Source organism: Pristiophorus japonicus, chromosome 16 (assembly GCF_044704955.1).
Source record: "Pristiophorus japonicus isolate sPriJap1 chromosome 16, sPriJap1.hap1, whole genome shotgun sequence".
NCBI lineage: Eukaryota > Metazoa > Chordata > Chondrichthyes > Pristiophoridae > Pristiophorus > Pristiophorus japonicus.
This window is the reverse complement of record NC_091992.1, coordinates 89045820-89063121: the sequence shown is the minus strand read 5'-3', so window position 1 is coordinate 89063121 and position 17302 is coordinate 89045820. Positions and strand designations below refer to the sequence as shown.

The 17302-nt window shown below is 42.0% G+C and overlaps 1 protein-coding gene across 2 annotated transcripts in view; it reads left to right on the top strand.

Moving 5' to 3' along the window:
• The window catches only part of map2k4a (mitogen-activated protein kinase kinase 4a), a 152773-nt gene that overhangs the window by 26221 nt on the left and 109250 nt on the right, over positions 1 to 17302 (top strand). For both annotated transcript variants that reach the window (XM_070857545.1, XM_070857546.1), the window contains exon 2: positions 15014 to 15142. In XM_070857545.1, the coding sequence (XP_070713646.1) occupies positions 15014 to 15142 (129 nt within the window). The remainder of the gene's footprint in view (positions 1 to 15013; positions 15143 to 17302) is intronic.

Genomic DNA, 17302 nt, shown 5'->3' with positions numbered 1-17302 from the left:
AGTAACTCATTATTATACTTACTGAGTACTACTGACAAATTGTTCATGCATTACTTATTTGAAATGATACCCAACGGCAGTTTTTTTCCAATGGTTGAAAACATAAAAATTCCTGTGGTGGGTCATTAGTATTTTGAACATTCAAACTCTCAGTATAAACCAATGGCCTTGGCATTTAATAAGTTAACTTAATGAGCCCAAGTTTCCACACGATAAAAAACGGGCGCCCCTCCGAGCTGGGCGCCCGTTTTTCGCGCCGGAAAAAAAACGCGCGATTCTGGAGCGCCCTGCAGCTCCTTGTCTACTTGGCGTGGCGCCCACACTCGTGCCGATTTTGTAAGTGGGAGGGGGCGGGTACCATTTAAATTAGTTTTTTTCCTGCCGGCAATGCTGCGCGTGCGCGTTGGAGCATTAGCGCACGCGCAGTGTGAAGGAAACATTGGCACTCGGCCATTTTTGTAGTTCTTTGTAGCTGTTTAATTTTTGAACATTTTTTTAATAAAAGCACATTGCCATCAGCACTGAGGCTTCTTGCAGCAGTGAGAAGGCTGCAGGAAGCCTCAAAGTTGAGGCAGCCGTCGTCGTCGTCCCCCCCCCCCCCCCCCCCCCCCCCCCCCCCGTGGGAACAAACGGCTTCCTCCTCCTCCCCCCCCCCCTTGCCGTCGGGAACGAACGGCTGCCTCAACTTGTGAGGCTTCCTGCAGCATTCTCTCAGGCACTTTCTCACTTTCACACAGGTAGGAAGATGGTTTATTTAATCTTTTCTTTGCTTAGAAATGTTTATTCAGGTTGGATTTATTTGTATAAGTATAAATAAGGATTTATTATAGAATTTAATGACTTCCCTCCCCCCCCCCACCTCGTTCTGGACGCCTAATTTGTAACCTGCGCCTGATTTTTTAATGTGTAGACAAGGTTTTTTCAGTTCTACAAAAATCTTCACTTGCTCCATTCTAAGTTAGTTTGGAGTACGTTTTCACTGTGAAACTTTGAAATCGGGCGTCAGTGGCCGGACAGGCCTCCTTTTGAAGAAAAAATTCTGTTCCAAAGTGGAACTGTTCTACCTGACCAGAACTGTAGAAAAAAAAATGTGGAGAATTGCGATTTCTAAGATAGTCCGTTCTCTACCAGTTGCTCCTAAAAATCAGGTGCAAATCATGTGGAAACTTCGGCCCAATGTGTTTAAACACATGAACAAGTTGTACTTTCCTAATGCTAAATTTAGTAGGCAATTTTGCATAGAATAAATGTGCATTTAATATCGGGGCATTGATTAGTCGGAAACTAAATTAGTGTTCCCGAGGGATTCATTATAGTCTGTTTTGCTTCTCACCTGAGACCAATTAGGTGTTCTTAAATGTGAGCACCCTCAAAGCCTCCCTGATAAAGTGCAACATCTCCACTGACACCTGGGAGTCCTTGGCGCAAGACCGCCCTAAGAGGAGGAAGTGCATCCGAGGGGGCGCTGAGCACCTAGAGTCTCAATGCTGAGAGCATGCAGAAATCAAGCGCAGACAGCGAAAGAGCATGAGACAAACCAGTCCCACCCATTCCTTCCCTCAACGACTATCTGTCCCACCTGTGACAGAGTCTGTGGCTCTCGTATTGAACTGTTCAGCCACCAAAGAATTCACTTCAGGAGTGGAAGCAAGTCTTCCTAGATTCTGAGGGACTGCCAAATATGTTCTTAAATGTACTAAGATGTATGCTTCAAAAATCAATAGTTCAACTTTTTGTTTTGTAATTTCTTATGTCACTGTTCTTCATAGTCTACCTTAGTGCAGCAGTTGCTTTACTTCTGCTGCACTATTATCTTGGTGTAGCAGTTACATTCTCTTAATTATAACTGGAAAGGCATTTCATTAAGAATCAGTAAAAACATTTCTGTTTAAAATGATACTGAACAGTAAGACCATGGAGAGGCTTTTCCTGCACAGCAATTGCATCTAGACAAGTGAATCTGCTTAGTTTTGCTTTGTATATTTCCTCCTCTGATGGCAATGAAGGAGAAGATTAAAATTGAATTGGAAAAAAACATATAGATGGTAGTCAGGAATGCAAGTGCCTTTTTTATTTTTGATGGATATTATGCTCCTAGCATGAAAATTACACACTGATCCATTACACAAAATATACTGTATGGAAATATGCTATTTGCTGCAATCAGTCCATTTATGCTGCACTTGAACCTCCTCCATTCTTCATTTAACTCTTTCAGCATAACCCTCTATTCCCTTCTCCCTCAAATGCTTGTCTAGCTTCCCCTTAAATGCTACTCAGTTGTGAGTTCCACAGTCTCACCACTCCCTGCAAAGGAGTTTCTTCTAAATTCCCTATTTGATTTCTTGGTGACTATCTTGTATTGATGGTTTCTAGTTTTACACTCTCTCTCTCTCTCTCTCTCTCTCTCTCTCTCTCTCTATTCTATCAAAACATTTCATAATTTTAAAGACCTATGAGGTCACCCCTCAGCCTTCATTTTCAAGAGAAAAGAGACCCAGTTGTTCATCCTTTCCTGCTAAGTATAACCTTGTAGTTCTGGTATCATCCTTGTAAATCTTTTTTGTACCCTCTCCAGTGCCTCTAGACCCTTTTAATAATACGGCAACCAGAAATGTACGCAACACTCCCAAGTGTGGTCTAACCAAGGTTCGATACAAGTTTTGCATAACTTCTCTACTTTTCAATTCTATCCCTCCAGACATAAACCTGAGTGCTTGGTTTGCTTTTGTTATGGTCTTATTGACCTACGTTGCTACTTTGTGATTTGTGTATTTGTATTCCCAGATTGCTTTGCTCCTCTACCCCATTTAGATTCTTATTTTCCAAGTAATATGTGATCTCTTTATTTTTCTTACCAAAATGTAATACCTCACACTTTCTATGTTGAATTGATTCAAATGCTACAATATATATTTACCACATATTTCAATAAAACACATTCTTGACAGCATGAACTCGATGCAGTGTAAATAGTATTCAAACTCATTGCCACTAAAAACCTACTGTGATACCTGTTGCATTTGCAAAAGCTCATCAGGCTAATTAATGGGTTAAATGCAGTCTTGTGAGCGGAAGTTATTCCTGGCATCCCAAGAGGAAGATAAAATGACCCCTGGTATTTTAGATATGTTATTCTGATGTCTTTCTCAGCTCATGACACCCTTCGGTCCTTTTATTTCTGACCCTCCGAGGCCGGTCTAACTTTCTGCTATGATGTAACAAATAAATTGTGCTCTGACTGGTCCTTTGTAGAGTTGATTTTCTTGTCAAAATCAGAGCTGTTGCTTGCTGTCGCATAGTATTGAATTGACTTTGATTGTAGGCAAGGGTGTAGTTCCAAGTAATACAATGTTTAGTGACTGCAGTGTTTTGGCTGTAAGTGGTAAATTTATTATTGATGGCGAAACTTTAGAACAAAATACTTCTGAAAATTCAGCGTAGGATTAATGTCTGTATTTGAGTCTGTGTAAAACACTTTCAAATTTCTCCTGAAGGCACAGTTCAATAAGCCGCACTGTGCTCAGGTACCTCACTGGCGGCTCTTCATATGAGCCTAAAAAATGAATGATCACAGGCTATTTGACTATGAAGGGCATCACTGTGGAGCCTGATTCTGCCCTTTTCTGATGTACACTTTCTGGCAGGAGCCACTAGATAGCAATCAACAGTGGCCGATTTAATTGATTTCCCTTCTCTAGCTCAGCTGCAGATGCTTAGATCAGCTAACTCCGCATAGACCAGAGATTAAATTTGGGATCTAAAGATGTTTTCTATTGCAGTTATCGTATGTAGCCTCTTTAGTTTCATCTTCCTCCATTTTTCACGAGATATATTCTGGAATGCATTTTTTTTTTAGCGCTAGTTTTCTTGCCCCTGCACCTCTCCTGGAGTCTTTGCTTCCTTACTAGGGTGTAGTTACATCAGCACTAGGCACCCTCCAGTACGTTAACCAAGTTCACATTACTCATTTGTGAGCCTTGACTCTGTGTTGGCATGCTATTCAACCACAAAAGACACAACTGGGCATGATCCTGTCCTCGCCTGGCATGCACATGCTGGTCGTGACTAGAAGAACCACCACCACCAAACCCATGGGTGCTGAGGCTAATTTTAGAGCTCCTTACCATTGTCACACCTGAGATCAGCTGACCGCACTGAAAATAAATCTTGGAATCTTCCTGGTCTATACAGAATGTGTTAAATCCATTCCTGTATTGTAGTAGAAAATTGTCTCTCAGGAAAACTTAAAGGCAGTTTTTGCCTTATTGATTGTTCCTATGGATGGTGATGCTCCAATGACCTCCATGAGTCAGTTCCCCTAATTTAAATCCAGATGTGACACCAGTTACGCCCTTTAGAGGCTGATTCCTTGTATGTCGACCTGCTTAACCACTTTATTTTAACTTTTTTTAAACTAATATTTGTAATTATTGGCTATATTGGTATTAAAGAAAAAAAATGCATTTTAATGGAGCAATAGAGAAAAGTAATCTGGCAGCTTGAGAATCATGCAAATGTAGGCCTATGATGTTGTCACAACCCTGGATATCAAGCCCTTTGTACTTGTTGATGCCAAGCCAACAAAGCAGAAAAAAGAAGGGGTCAACAAAATCTTGGTTAAAGAGAGTGTTTTTGATGAGGTGTTTAAAGGAAAGAGTACTGGAAATCTGACGAGCTTACAGGAGGACACAGGTAGGTAACTGAAGGGTTGTCAGCTGTGGCGGGGTGGGATACAAGTCAAGAGTCAGAAGTAAGTGTTTTGGGGCTGTGGATATCAAGGGGCTTACAAAGATCAGAAGAGGAGAGACCATAGACAGATTTAAAGACAAGGGCAATGATTTTAAATTTAAGGTGTTGGTGGACAGTGGACCAATAGGCCACCAGAGACTGCTGTGGAGCTTAGTGCGGACAGGACAGTGTCAGGCAGTGGTGGTAACACGTCGTACCAAAAAAGTTGCAGGAAGTTGATGGTGGATCAGGCCAGGCAATAGATGAGGATGGAGGGAGCAGAGCATTCCAGAAAAGAGAGAAAAGGGCTAAAAGCGGTACAGATGTTTGTGTTTTGGGGGGGGGGGGGGAGGTATTTAATGTGTGGTCGGTTGTGCTATGTGGATCTGACCCACAGCTTCAAACCCTTCAAATTCTTGCCATAAACAATGGGAGAACTGTGCTGTCAATGGCTCTTGAGACAAAACTGCCTTCAGAGACCTCGTGTGCCTGTGCTGCTTCATTTTGGCTCTTGCAGCCAAAATTGCTATTCTATATTTTTGCACACTTTTATAGGCCCCAAGTTTCCACATGATTTGCTCCTGATTTTTTGGAGCAACTGGTGTAGAACGGAATATCTTAGAAATCGGAATTCTCCACATTTAGTTTGCTCCAGTTCTAGTCAGTTAGAATAGTTTTACTTTGGAACAGAATTTTTTTTTCAAAAGGGGGCGTGTCCGGCCACTTATACCTGTTTTCAAAGTTTCGTGAGTGAAAACTTACTCCAAACTAACCTAGAATGGAGTAAGTGAAGATTTTAGCCCGCTCGAAAAAACCTTGTCTACACTTTAGAAAATCAGGCGTAGGTTACAAATTAGGCGTAGGGAACGAGGAGTGGGGGGGAAGGGAAGTCATTAAATTCTACAATCAATCCTTAGTTATACTTATACAAATATTATACAAATAAATCCAACCTGAATAAAAATTTATAAGCAAAGAAAAGATTAAATAAACCATGTTCCTACCTGTGTGAAAGTGCTTCAGGCAGGCCTTTCATGTTGGAGACAGGCAGCGGTGTGGCGTCAGTGTCTCGACAGCAGCGGCAGCAAGCTTCGAGCTGAGCTGCAGTGCTTGAGGCAGGCCTTCATTCTCTTTGTAGCTGGCCGCGAAGAAGCAGCACCGGACGGACCCGAGGCCATTCGGCCATGAGATGTCAGTGGCTGGCCGGCAGCCGAAGAATCAGCGGACCGATGTGAGGCCATTCGGCCATGAGATAGCAGCGACGTGAGTGGCTGGTCGGCAGCCGAAGAATCAACGCAGGACACACGCAGCTCATTATAGTACTTGAGGCCATTCGGCCACGCTTTAGGGGCGGTGTCAGTGGCTGGACGGCAGCCGAAGAAACAGCAGCAGCCTTCGAGCTGTGAGGGGGACGGAGGCCATTTGGACAGGGAGAGGCAGCCACATTGACAGTTTTATATTTAAATTTGCAGAATGGGTGCTGCATTGTCAACACCACGTATTATTGCAAAGTTGAATTGGCACTCTTATTTCTCCAAACACACACTCCTTAATTTTTGCATGCACCAATGCAGCACCGGTTCTGCAAGTTTAGCAGTGAAAAGCTGAACTCACTGATTTCAGCAGGTGATTTATTCAGCAGTGCTGCTAAAAGCACTCCCTCACACACAGAAATATAAAAAAAAATTAAATTACAAGCCTTGGCAGGGGTCCAAGAAACAAATCTTCACTTTTTCTGCAGTATTTTTAAAAATTGCCGAGTGCCAATGTTTGTGAGACTGCACGTGCGCGCACGCTCCAACGCGCACGCGCAGGGTTGCCGGCACCACGAAGGCTAATTTAAATTGTACCCGCCCCCTGCTACTTAGAAAATCGGCGCGAGTGTTAGGCTCCGCCCCCTGCTGCGAAGAGCACGCCGCGCCAAGCAGACATCGAGCTCCAAGGAACTCGAGAATATCGGACTTTTTTTTAGGCGCAGTTTTCGGCGCGAAAAACAGGCGCCCAGCTCGGAGGTGTGCCGTTTTCGCCGCGGGACGAAACTTGGGGCCATTGAAACAGAAACTTGCTTATATGTTCACTATGTGCAGTGCCAGTAATAACTGCATTGTAGAAATGTGCCTCCTCAGACATAATAGTCATCCTTTGGTATCTCCATATTAGTTTTTAGTGAAAGCAATTAGAGGTTTTTGCTGTTTGGATTGTTAAAATCTGATTTGCTGGATGCACTTGGGTATTTTGTCAACCAGGCATTAAAAATTGCAAGTTGAATGTCCAGGTTTGCAGACCATAAAAACCTATGTGAAGGCATGACCCCCCTATCTCAGTAATTTGGTATTCTCCGCCTCCAATGTTTCCTGGGTTGAACAGATGTAGTGTGTATTTTGGGTTGCTTTGAGCCTACTGAGCCTCCACTCCCGGCCTATTTTCTACAGAACTGCATGGGGCTGTGCCCTGTTGATCATGGGCCTGGAGCAGCTGGTAAGAAACATTAACATTTTTGATAAACACACAAAAAAGGTTCTGCTCAGTTTACTACTGTATAAAATGAAGTACTGTATTCTGAACAAAAAGTACTAGCACTAAACCTTCCTTTCCTTTTAAGTAAATCAAAGTGCTGCAGTGCAGTTTTTGCCAACGAATGGATCTCTATTTATATATAGCCCACGGAAGTCATTACTGCCAAAACTAGCACTCAAAATCACAAGTCCTAATTACTTTTAATTTAGTAACTTGCCTAAATGTTTTCATATCATTGGATCCTGGACCAAGACCCATCCGTTGGCAATTGCATAAATAATTTTTTATAACTGTAAAAAAATTGCGGTAAACAGTAAGGTATAATAGAGATCTCTCAATTCTAACCATTAAATTAACTGAAAACTGTATGATGTAAAATACTGATATTTAAACTGGTGTGTCGGTTGATGTGAAATTGTTACCAAAGTCAATTAAAATCTGAATCTTGTCACTAAATACTGCATCTGTATGCATTCAAATTATTCAGTTTGTCCTAAAAGGACTGACAATGTTGCAAAAGTGAAACATGCTTAAGTATTTTCCATATTTTTAGTTGCCCTCCACTGGCTATAGTGATGTAACAGTGAAAGATTGCGGGCTGGATTTCGGGGCGAAACCTGAGGCGGAGTGGGACAGTTACGTTTAGGAATAGTTTGCGCTTTGGTAAGGAAGTTTTGGTACCTGGGCCCTGTGTCAATGGGTGCAGTGCAAAGGGAGGCGTTGTACACCTTTTGTGGCTTAAAAATGGGAAATTTGTGAACTAACGTGCTGGGCCGTGTGCACTCTGAGAGAAGCCTGGGTGGTGGGGGGGAACCTTAAAAAAAAACATTCCCAAAACATTGCCCACGCTACCACAGCGCAAATTGCTAAAAAAAAATTAAAAGAACAAACACTCGCACTTACCTTTGGAGTACTTTCCTTCCTCTGTGCCGCTGACTATGCTGGATCACACTGATTTCCCGGGCGGTCGGATCGGGCAAAAGTCCAAAATACTGTCGGTGTTGCAACGAGAGGCGTTGCACATCCGGCGCCGCCGCAGAACTGGACCGGAGGATCGCGACGGGGCGCAGGAGGCCTGAACGCCGCCTTTCGGGTCGCTCCAAGGCAAAACCAGGAGAGCAAAGGACCAGAAAATCCAGCCCTGCGAGTGTACTTGTGAGCAAATTATGCCTATGTTAGTTTAATGTCCCAAATATATAGTTGAAGTACTGATCAATAAAATATTTGATTGAAGTAGTTTTCAGCACAACCATAAATAGAAGTAAATTATAACTCTGGTAGCAGCAATGCAGTAAGTTAAACATTTGCAAAAATTGATGAAAAATGCTATTTTGCTACTCATCAACAGGGAGAATCCCTTTGATTTCCAGGAAAGGAGGGTGGGATGCAAAAGACCTCCCCAGCCCTGGGAAACTATGCTAATGACTCGAAATTCTGTATTCTTAGTTGAAAGCATTGTTTGCCACTGAATTTCTTTAGCATGCATTTGGATGCTTTTGTTCGGTATTGTAACCAGAGTGGCCTAGGAGGTAGGGTGAACCAACTTGAGACACTTCATACTAATGAGAAAATTGAATGTCAATCAAAATTCTCCTGACATTAATATTTTGTCCATAGAAAAGGGGGGAGTATTCTGAATTTTAAAAAGTACTTCCCATAAACGCTCCATTCCCATTAACAACAAAGGACAAGATACTTGCATCTATTATGACCATTCAATCCAAAGACCACCATTTGCTCATCACTTTTACTTGCTCCAGCCTGAGCAAACTATATACAGGTACCTGTACAGGTATTCAATAACTCCGTTTTAAGTTGTAGGAAATATTTGAGCTATTAATGGAAAAATGGAATTCAGAAATTTTGTCTTCGGAATGAAGTTGTGTTGGAATAAATACTTAATTTGCTAACTTGAAAGTACAGTATCCAACTAAAGGCTAATCTATTTTAATACAATATTTCTATGACTGTTTAATAATAGTTGATGACAGTATTAGACTGTAGGATCACTGATCTTAAACACAAGAATGCAAAGTTCACAAAAGGCCAGTAAGACCATCCAGGTTCATTCAGTGCCCAATTTGACAATTCTGACCCAAGTGAATTTATTTGCTGAAGCAGAAACTGGTTCCATTCCCTGTTGAATGCATCAGTGGAATCAGTATTTATTGCACTAGGTTTCAGTCTGTTTCACAAGTCAAGGACCTGATGCATAAATTTATGTCTTGCTACATTTAGCTCTTGCCTTTCTCCATTTTCCATTTCAACCGTATCGATTAATTTTCTCTCACTTGTGCATGCACTCTTATTCTTTTACTCACTTGCATTTGGCGTTTGTTTTTCTTTTATAATTTTTAGATGCAAGTTTTATGGCGTTTGGTTGGATCAAATTTTATATTTCTAAAATGTAGACAACAAATAAAAGCTGGTAAATAAATGTGAAATGAGAAACTACTGAAGATACATGAAAATAATCCAGAATGACTAATCAGTAAAACCTACCAGTTCAAAAAGTTTAACTATTGAAGCCACTCTATTTTTGAAAAAATAATTTTGGCTGCTACAGAATCATAAAATGATTGCAGCATGGAAAAAAGCCTGTCGAGCTCATGCCAGCTCTCTGCAAGAGCACCTCAGCTAGTCCTGCTTCCTGCTAATTTTTTTCTTTCAGGTACTCACCAGTCCCTTTTCACAGCCATGATTGAGTTTGCCTCCACCAGGCAGTGCATTCCAGATCCTAACCACTCGCTGTGTTTTTAAAAAAAAAAAAAGTTTTTTCTTGTCGCCTTTGGTTTTTTTGCCAATCACCTTTAATCTGTGTCCTCTGGTTCTCGACCCTTCCGACAATGGGAACAGTTTCTCCCTATCTACTCTGTACAGACCCCTCATGATTTTGAACACCTCTATCAGATCTCCTCTCAATCTTCCGTGCTATGAGGAGAACAACCCCAGCTTTTCCAGTCTGTCCATGTAACTGGTCCATATCATTGTTTCTTATTAAGGTTTATAATATAGTAGACATTTTTTTTTAAAGTACAAGAATACACGGAAATTACTACATACCTAGAAGTTTCTTGTCTGTTTGTAATGTCACTGATTTAAGTTGGAGCCCTGTCTCTGAGAAGCCTGAGGCTCGAGTTCATGGGACTTGCCAGAACTACCAGTCTGACAGCTCAAAGCATGTCCCAATAAGGTGACTGCACCCAGACTGCACTAATGTGACCATGTGTAAGCAGAGTAAAGAATACTCCTAGCGTTTCCTAACACAGCCTCCCTTTTTGAGTCTACTGGATACAATCACATTTTGGAGCAGTGGAGGATGAATTTTCTTTGATTTTCAGGAAGACTGACCGTTCACAGAATGTGCTAGTGATTGCAGTACGTTTTTGCCTGTTCTTTGCCCCCATTCTGTATGTATGGAATCCCCATAAGTATGAATGGGAATACCCCAAAAAATATCTCCACACGTCAAGTAAATTTTAAAAAGCATCACTAATTAAAATAGTATATAATTAAATATTTAAGACACAAATTTAATGTTTTGAAAAATAAATCTGCATGTTTTAAAGGGACTCAAAATAAACTTGCCTTATTTCACAGGTTTTTAAATACATAAATTAATTTTATTTTTTTTTAAAACTCAGGCTGGTAAAAGCAGGCCTCACGCCTGTGTAAAAATTTCACGTGCATTCGCTGGACCGGCTCTCTGCTCGCGGATGCACTTTTCCCAGAGATTCGTGCAATCTTTTAAGAGGGTTCTTGACAGATTGCAAGTTCGAGGTTTTAGCATATGTGAAGCCCGTGCCTAAACCCAGAACTTGTGCAGGCGCACCTCGTACGCGTCACTAGGAGCCGCACATTACAGCCCATAGTATACCGTTTTAAGGACCCCTTACAGTTGCCTCCTTTCAAACCTGAAGAAGCAAAAAGGGATTGGATAGACCAAGTGCTAATCAAATGTGTTCTGTTTTGAAAATGTACATCTCCTGTGCTTTTCGCTCTGAAAAGGGCTTGTCCAGGGGAAGGTAAACAGGCTCTGATTGAGAGTGTTCCTTTGTCTTGACAAGTCACGGCCGGAGAATCTTCAATAAAGGTCTTTTACAGAAAAGGCAGGAGGTGTTCGCGTGTCAGTGTATTCGCTGAAACCGATTGAGGAAAAAAGAATCCGTATTAACACTCCTTCATAACTCGGGGCCCAAATTTGGCCCTCCAGATTTTTTGGCGCACTTGCGTGAGGTGCGCCGACTTCCTGCGCTTAAAACGGCGGCGAAAAAATATCCCTGTATTCTGGCCCCTCTGCCGATTATCCGGGGTTAGGCGTGGCGTGGCAAGTCCATTGCAAGGGAGGGGGGACGGCGCGGAGCGCGGGCCCTGCGCCTGAGTGCCGGCAGCTGTCTCCATGCGCAGTAGCTCCTCCCATGATTGTGATGATGCGTGCCTGCAGCGTTGGACCCAACGCGTCCCGCCCCTATCCCGGGCCAAGTGGCCTGCCACACAGGCCGGCCGCTGCCTTCCCGCGCTGAAGCTACAAGAAACAGGTTGGTGCGGGGAGACTTGATCGGTGGGGGTGGGGGGAGGAGGAGAGTTTCTTTAAATGATTTAGAAAAAGTCTCTCTGGCACATTGCAGCTGTCTATTAAGAGGTGAGAATGACCATAGAAAACTTTCCTTGGGTTTGGTCTCTCAGTACCAGCAAATATCTGGTCGTGGCTTTTGTTTTGGTAGTAATCATGACTTGGGATAATTTGTTAAAAATCCCACCAATTCTTAGTGAACAACTGCATGGATGCCCGTAGATAGCCTGTTGGGAACATTCCATCAGCACCCACAGGTGCCTTATTGGGGTGTAACTGCGTGGGCACCCTCAGGTACCTTGAGCAAATGACCATTCATGTGTAAGCCCAAGCCTTGACAATCGGAGAAAGACAGGCTATATGACCACGAGGGACATCACAGCCTGTTCCATTTTTCACCTAACCTCTACACATAGAACAGTTCCAGCAGGTTCAATGGATAGCGACCAGGAGCTGGAACCTTGGTTAATTTTCCGCTCGCTAACCCGATGACAACAAGTCCAGTTGTATTACTCCTATCATTGCACCACCCACGATCACTACCTCATGATGGTGTGATGACACAAGATAACAACTTGCATTAATATAGCCCTGCTAGCAAAATGTTTGATTCATAAATGGTTTTATGAAACCCTTTGTGTTCTGATATAAATGACATTAAGTGCATATTTTATGAAGCTTTATATAGTGGAATGTGTAAATTATGCAAAAGTTACAGTACAAGATCTGTATTAGTTGTTGTGAAGGTGTTTAGTGCTTTGCAAGGTCCTCCGCTTCCCTTCTCTTTTTCCCCCCTCCCCCCACCACCTCAATCTCTGGCTACTTGCGCTGATTTCATAACTCTCCGCAAGCGTTTTCTGTGCGGCCGCAAGTGGCCACATACGCTGGCCTAAGTTAGTTTGGAGCAACTATTAGCTGTCCTAAATGACCAAAACAGGCATGGGTGGCTGATAATGCCCCCTTTTGGGGAAAAAAAACAAAACAAAAAAAAATCCGAACTAACTCACTTACACTGGCGCAACTTAAATGTGCAGAATAGGAATTTTTAAGATACTCCAGAAAAGTCAAGTTGCTCCAAAAAAAAAACAAAGCAACTCCTAGCCAAATTTGGGCCCTCAGCCCTTTGATGTTACAGGTCAGCCTTTTAGGGCTCTACTCTGTATTGCCTCCAGTTCTTGAATGGCTCCCTTTTGTCTTGAGCAAATTTGGCAACAGTAGTGGAGTTTCAGTCTGACCAGAGAGCACGTGAACACTTTTAGCATTCAATGCATAGATAAGAGAGGGACATTATTTTTTCCTTCTAGAAATGTAACCAATTGCCTGAATTTTTAACCTGTGTACAAAGTTATATTTTGGCATTCAGAAGAAATGGCAGATCAGTTAAACAAAGGATTGATTTAGTCAGCATATACATGTTATGTCAATGGTTTAAAAGGCTTTCTCAAGACATATGCTCATCAGAATAATTCATCCAGTATTAGTCCAACTGCGTAATACTTGTTTAATGCATTATATTGCTATTGAAATTTGATATCAATTAAATTAACATATTTTCATTGTTTTGATTTGTCTTGAGCCACTTGGAACTGTGCAGTGGGGTCGATATGCTGAAGACAGAAAAGCTGTCGTACTTATCCAGCATGCAATTCATAAAAACCGTTGAAATATATTTGAGTAGCTAATTACTTATAAGCAAAGCAGTTACTGGGTTTGGATTTCTTTTGGCATGTTGCTTTGTGAACTTATGTTTCAAAACTTTTCAATATTCTCTTCCTAGAGAATTTCATGCAGATTTCTTGAGCATGTTGACTTTAAAGGGAACTTTGAGATCTTGAGCCTCTTGAAAGTCAAGAGTCTCCTTTGCATCCAGATTTTCCAAAAAAAGCTTCATTTCCCAAAATAGATGCAGTTTTGCATAAAATCAGTGAAAGATCTTGGCTTACTGAAAAACTCTCTGCTTCCTGTTTCAATGGCATGCAAAGATAAGATTATTGAGGTCAAATTCACTGAATGTCACTCCGGCATCTTGCCATAACCACATACAGTACCTTTAATATAGAAAACCCCTCGAGGTACTTCAGAGGCATGAGAAAATCCACACCGAGCCAAAGCAGTGAAAGTTAGGAGGGATGACCAAAAGCTAAGATGAAGATTCAAATCACCAGAGATGAGATTCTGGTTGTAGGGCTCAGAACAAGATCGGTCAAAAGAGGTTCATTTTAAGGCGGGTTTTAAAGGCAGTTTGTGGAGTGTCAGATGGTAAGGGAGAAAATTCCAGAAAATGGAATCTGGTTGGCTGAAGGCCAGTGGTGGAAAGAAGGGAGTGATGGGTGGGGAATGGCGATACACTACAGGTTGGAATCGGAGGAGCAGAGAGCTTGAGGGATGATTATAGAGCTGGAGGATGTTCGAGATTGGGTGAGTGAGGCCATCTAAGTTTATTACAACAATGACTACATTCCAAAAGTACTTAATTGGCTGTAAAATGCTTTGGTCAAGAAAGTTGCTATATAAATGCAAGTCTTTATTTTTTATGGGGGTGGGCAATGGGAGACTGGTTAGGAACGCATTTGAAATAATTATGCTTGTAGCTGAGCTAAGGTAGGGGTGAAGGCAGGTGATAGGAATATATTTGTGTACATGACATCTTGGAGGGGGAGTTTGCATGGAACCTTTTATGGCCTTTTAAGTACCCATCCTTTAAAAAGTTTCCAAATAATGAATTTATATTATATAAGCTATGTAATTAAGCTTCCCATAGCAGTTACTATTGGTCACATAATCTACCGTGATGGAGTCATTACATTTTGTAAAGAGGTAAATTACTCTGAAGGTATAATTCATCTTGTGAATTGAGATTTCCATATGTCATGAATGTGACCCAAGGCCAGTGAGACCCACTAGGGTTTTAGAATGTCTGTCCTTTAAGAGCACATTGCATCATCCCATTATATGAATCTTCTGATCCCTGTATTATGTAATTGTCCCTCAATGCCATCTGTTGTTTGTGGGGTTTTGTCAGGATCCAGACTTGTTAATTATCTTGCTAATTTATGCTGTGAAGGAACTTTCCTTGATTTGTTTTCTTTATGTGGTACATTAATGAAAAATAGGTACACTGTTTGTTTCTTTAAAGGGTGAAATTGTCCTATCTATTACACGTTTTAATTTTTCTCTCTTTAAAAAAAACAGAATTGAAACACAGAAATCTCAAACAGAAGCCCTTTCTCAGTCCAGACCAAGATCCAGAGGGGAGGAGAGTGGGAAAGTTGGTATGTGGAGGAGAACTTCATTCAAAAAATGAGGATTACTACACTTTTGGTAAGTGTCCAATATTTTATTCCTTATTGCTCTGCTCCACCTATCTGATCCATTGAATCTCTGGAAATGAATTGTTGCAACTGAAGGGGGACTAAATAGAAATTCTAAGAGGAAGAAAACCTACAAGAGTCTGCATTATGGACAGCTAAGTTTAGACTGTTTAAATATGTGAACATTATTGTGTGCTGCACGTGGACATAGAAAATATCAGTAAGCATCAAATTCCCCTCGGTTAATCACCAGTTAATGTCATTGGTGGAGCTTCAGGCAAAGTTGCTGACTTCCTACTGTTTTCTGAAAGTCCCATTGTCATCATTATCATCATCATAGGCAGTCCCTCGGAATCGAGGAAGACTTGCTTCCACTCTTAACATGAGTTCTTAGGTGGTTGTACAGTTCAATACGAGGACCACAGTTTCTGTCACAAGTGGGACAGATAGTCGTTGAGGGAAGGGGTGGGTGGGACTGGTTTGCTGCACGCTCTTTCCGCAGCCTGCGCTTGATTTCTGCATGCTCTCGGCAACGAGACTCGGAGCTCAGCACCCTCCTGAATGCACTTCCTCCACTTAGGGCGGTCTTTGGCCAGGGAGTCCCAGGTGTCAGTGAGGATGTTGCACTTTATCAGGGAGGCTTTGATGGTGTCTTTGTAATGTTTCCTCTGCCCACCTTTGGCTCGTTTGCCGTGAAGGAGTTGAGTCGAGCGCTTGCTTTGGGAGTTCTCGTGTCTGGTATGTGAACTATTTGGCCTGTCCAGCGGAGCTGATCAAATGTGGTCAGTGCTTCAATGCTGGGGATGTTGGCCTGGTCGAGGACGCTAATGTTGGTGCGTCTGTCCTCCCAGGGGATTTGTAGCATCTTGCGGAGACATCGTCGGTGGTATTTCTCCAGCGAATTGAGGTGTCTACTGTACATGGTCCATGTTTCTGAGCCATACAGGAGGGCGAGTATTACTACAGCCCTGTAGACCATTGAGATCAGCATCAGAAGCCTTTTTTGGGTTTGACTGTAGAAGTGGGAGTTGTCTTGGGAAGAGGAGACAAGGGTATCCTTGGTGCTTGGAGATCCTGCTCTCAACTGCCCCTTAATCAACATTGTTGCTTAGACAGTGGAGAGACAGTTGCAGCTCTTGGCCTTGATTGCACCAGTGATACTGACACCCTGGAGTTGGAACGACTATATAGTTAGAAGTACATTGGTGCTGAACGCAATGAGTGCTGCTGCACAGGCTTAATGTTCGACTTAATCAGTGCGCGTTTGTGGGTGTGCTCATTGTTGTACGACAGGTTAGAATATATATATTTTTGTGTGTGTGTACACTAATCTAAAAGGCTAATGGAATGTTGATCTTTATCTTGAGGGGGCTGGAATACAAAGGGATGGAAGTTTTGCCGTTCAAGGGTGATGTCAGGAACTACTACTTCACACACAGGATAGCTTCACACAAAAGATAGTGAAAATCAGGATCTGTTTTTCTCCAAAAAGCAGTTTAGACTAGGTAATTTGAAAATTTCAGAGACTTGTGTTAGATAAGGGTATTTAAGGTTACGGAATCAAAGCATGTAATAGATTTGAGATATCGATCAGCCATGATCTATTTGAATGTCAGAAAAGGCTTGGAAGGGCTGAATGGCTTAAATGTTCCTTTGTATATCAATTTCCGAAGAGAAAGGAGGTCAGTATGTTTTTCAACTAGACGACACGATTAATTTTTTTTTGCATAAGGCTCTCAAAGTAAGGGAGATTTACTAGATCTGCCATCTCTGTAAAGCAAGAAATACGTTTTGGTGCAGCTGGAAAAATGTCGATAAACATACTAATTCTTGTGCATGCTTTCGCAGCAAATGCATAATAGCCATGGAGTGTATAAGCAGGAAACTTAAGAGTATATGTACTCTACAGCTACAGGTACAATGGCCAATATCCGGAATCCTTAGGACCGAATCCGTTCCAGTTTTGGGAGTTTTCCAGATTTCAGACAAAATCAAGAGTCTGAAATCCGGAATCCTCAACTGAATCCGTGCCGGGTTTTGAGCAGGGAGGTACGAAACCAGCAAAACCCAAAGATTTGGTTGAGGATTCCGGATTTCAGACTTGATTTTCGTGTCTGAAATCCGGAATCCTCGACCAAATCCATGCTGGACTTTGGGTTTTGCCTCAAAA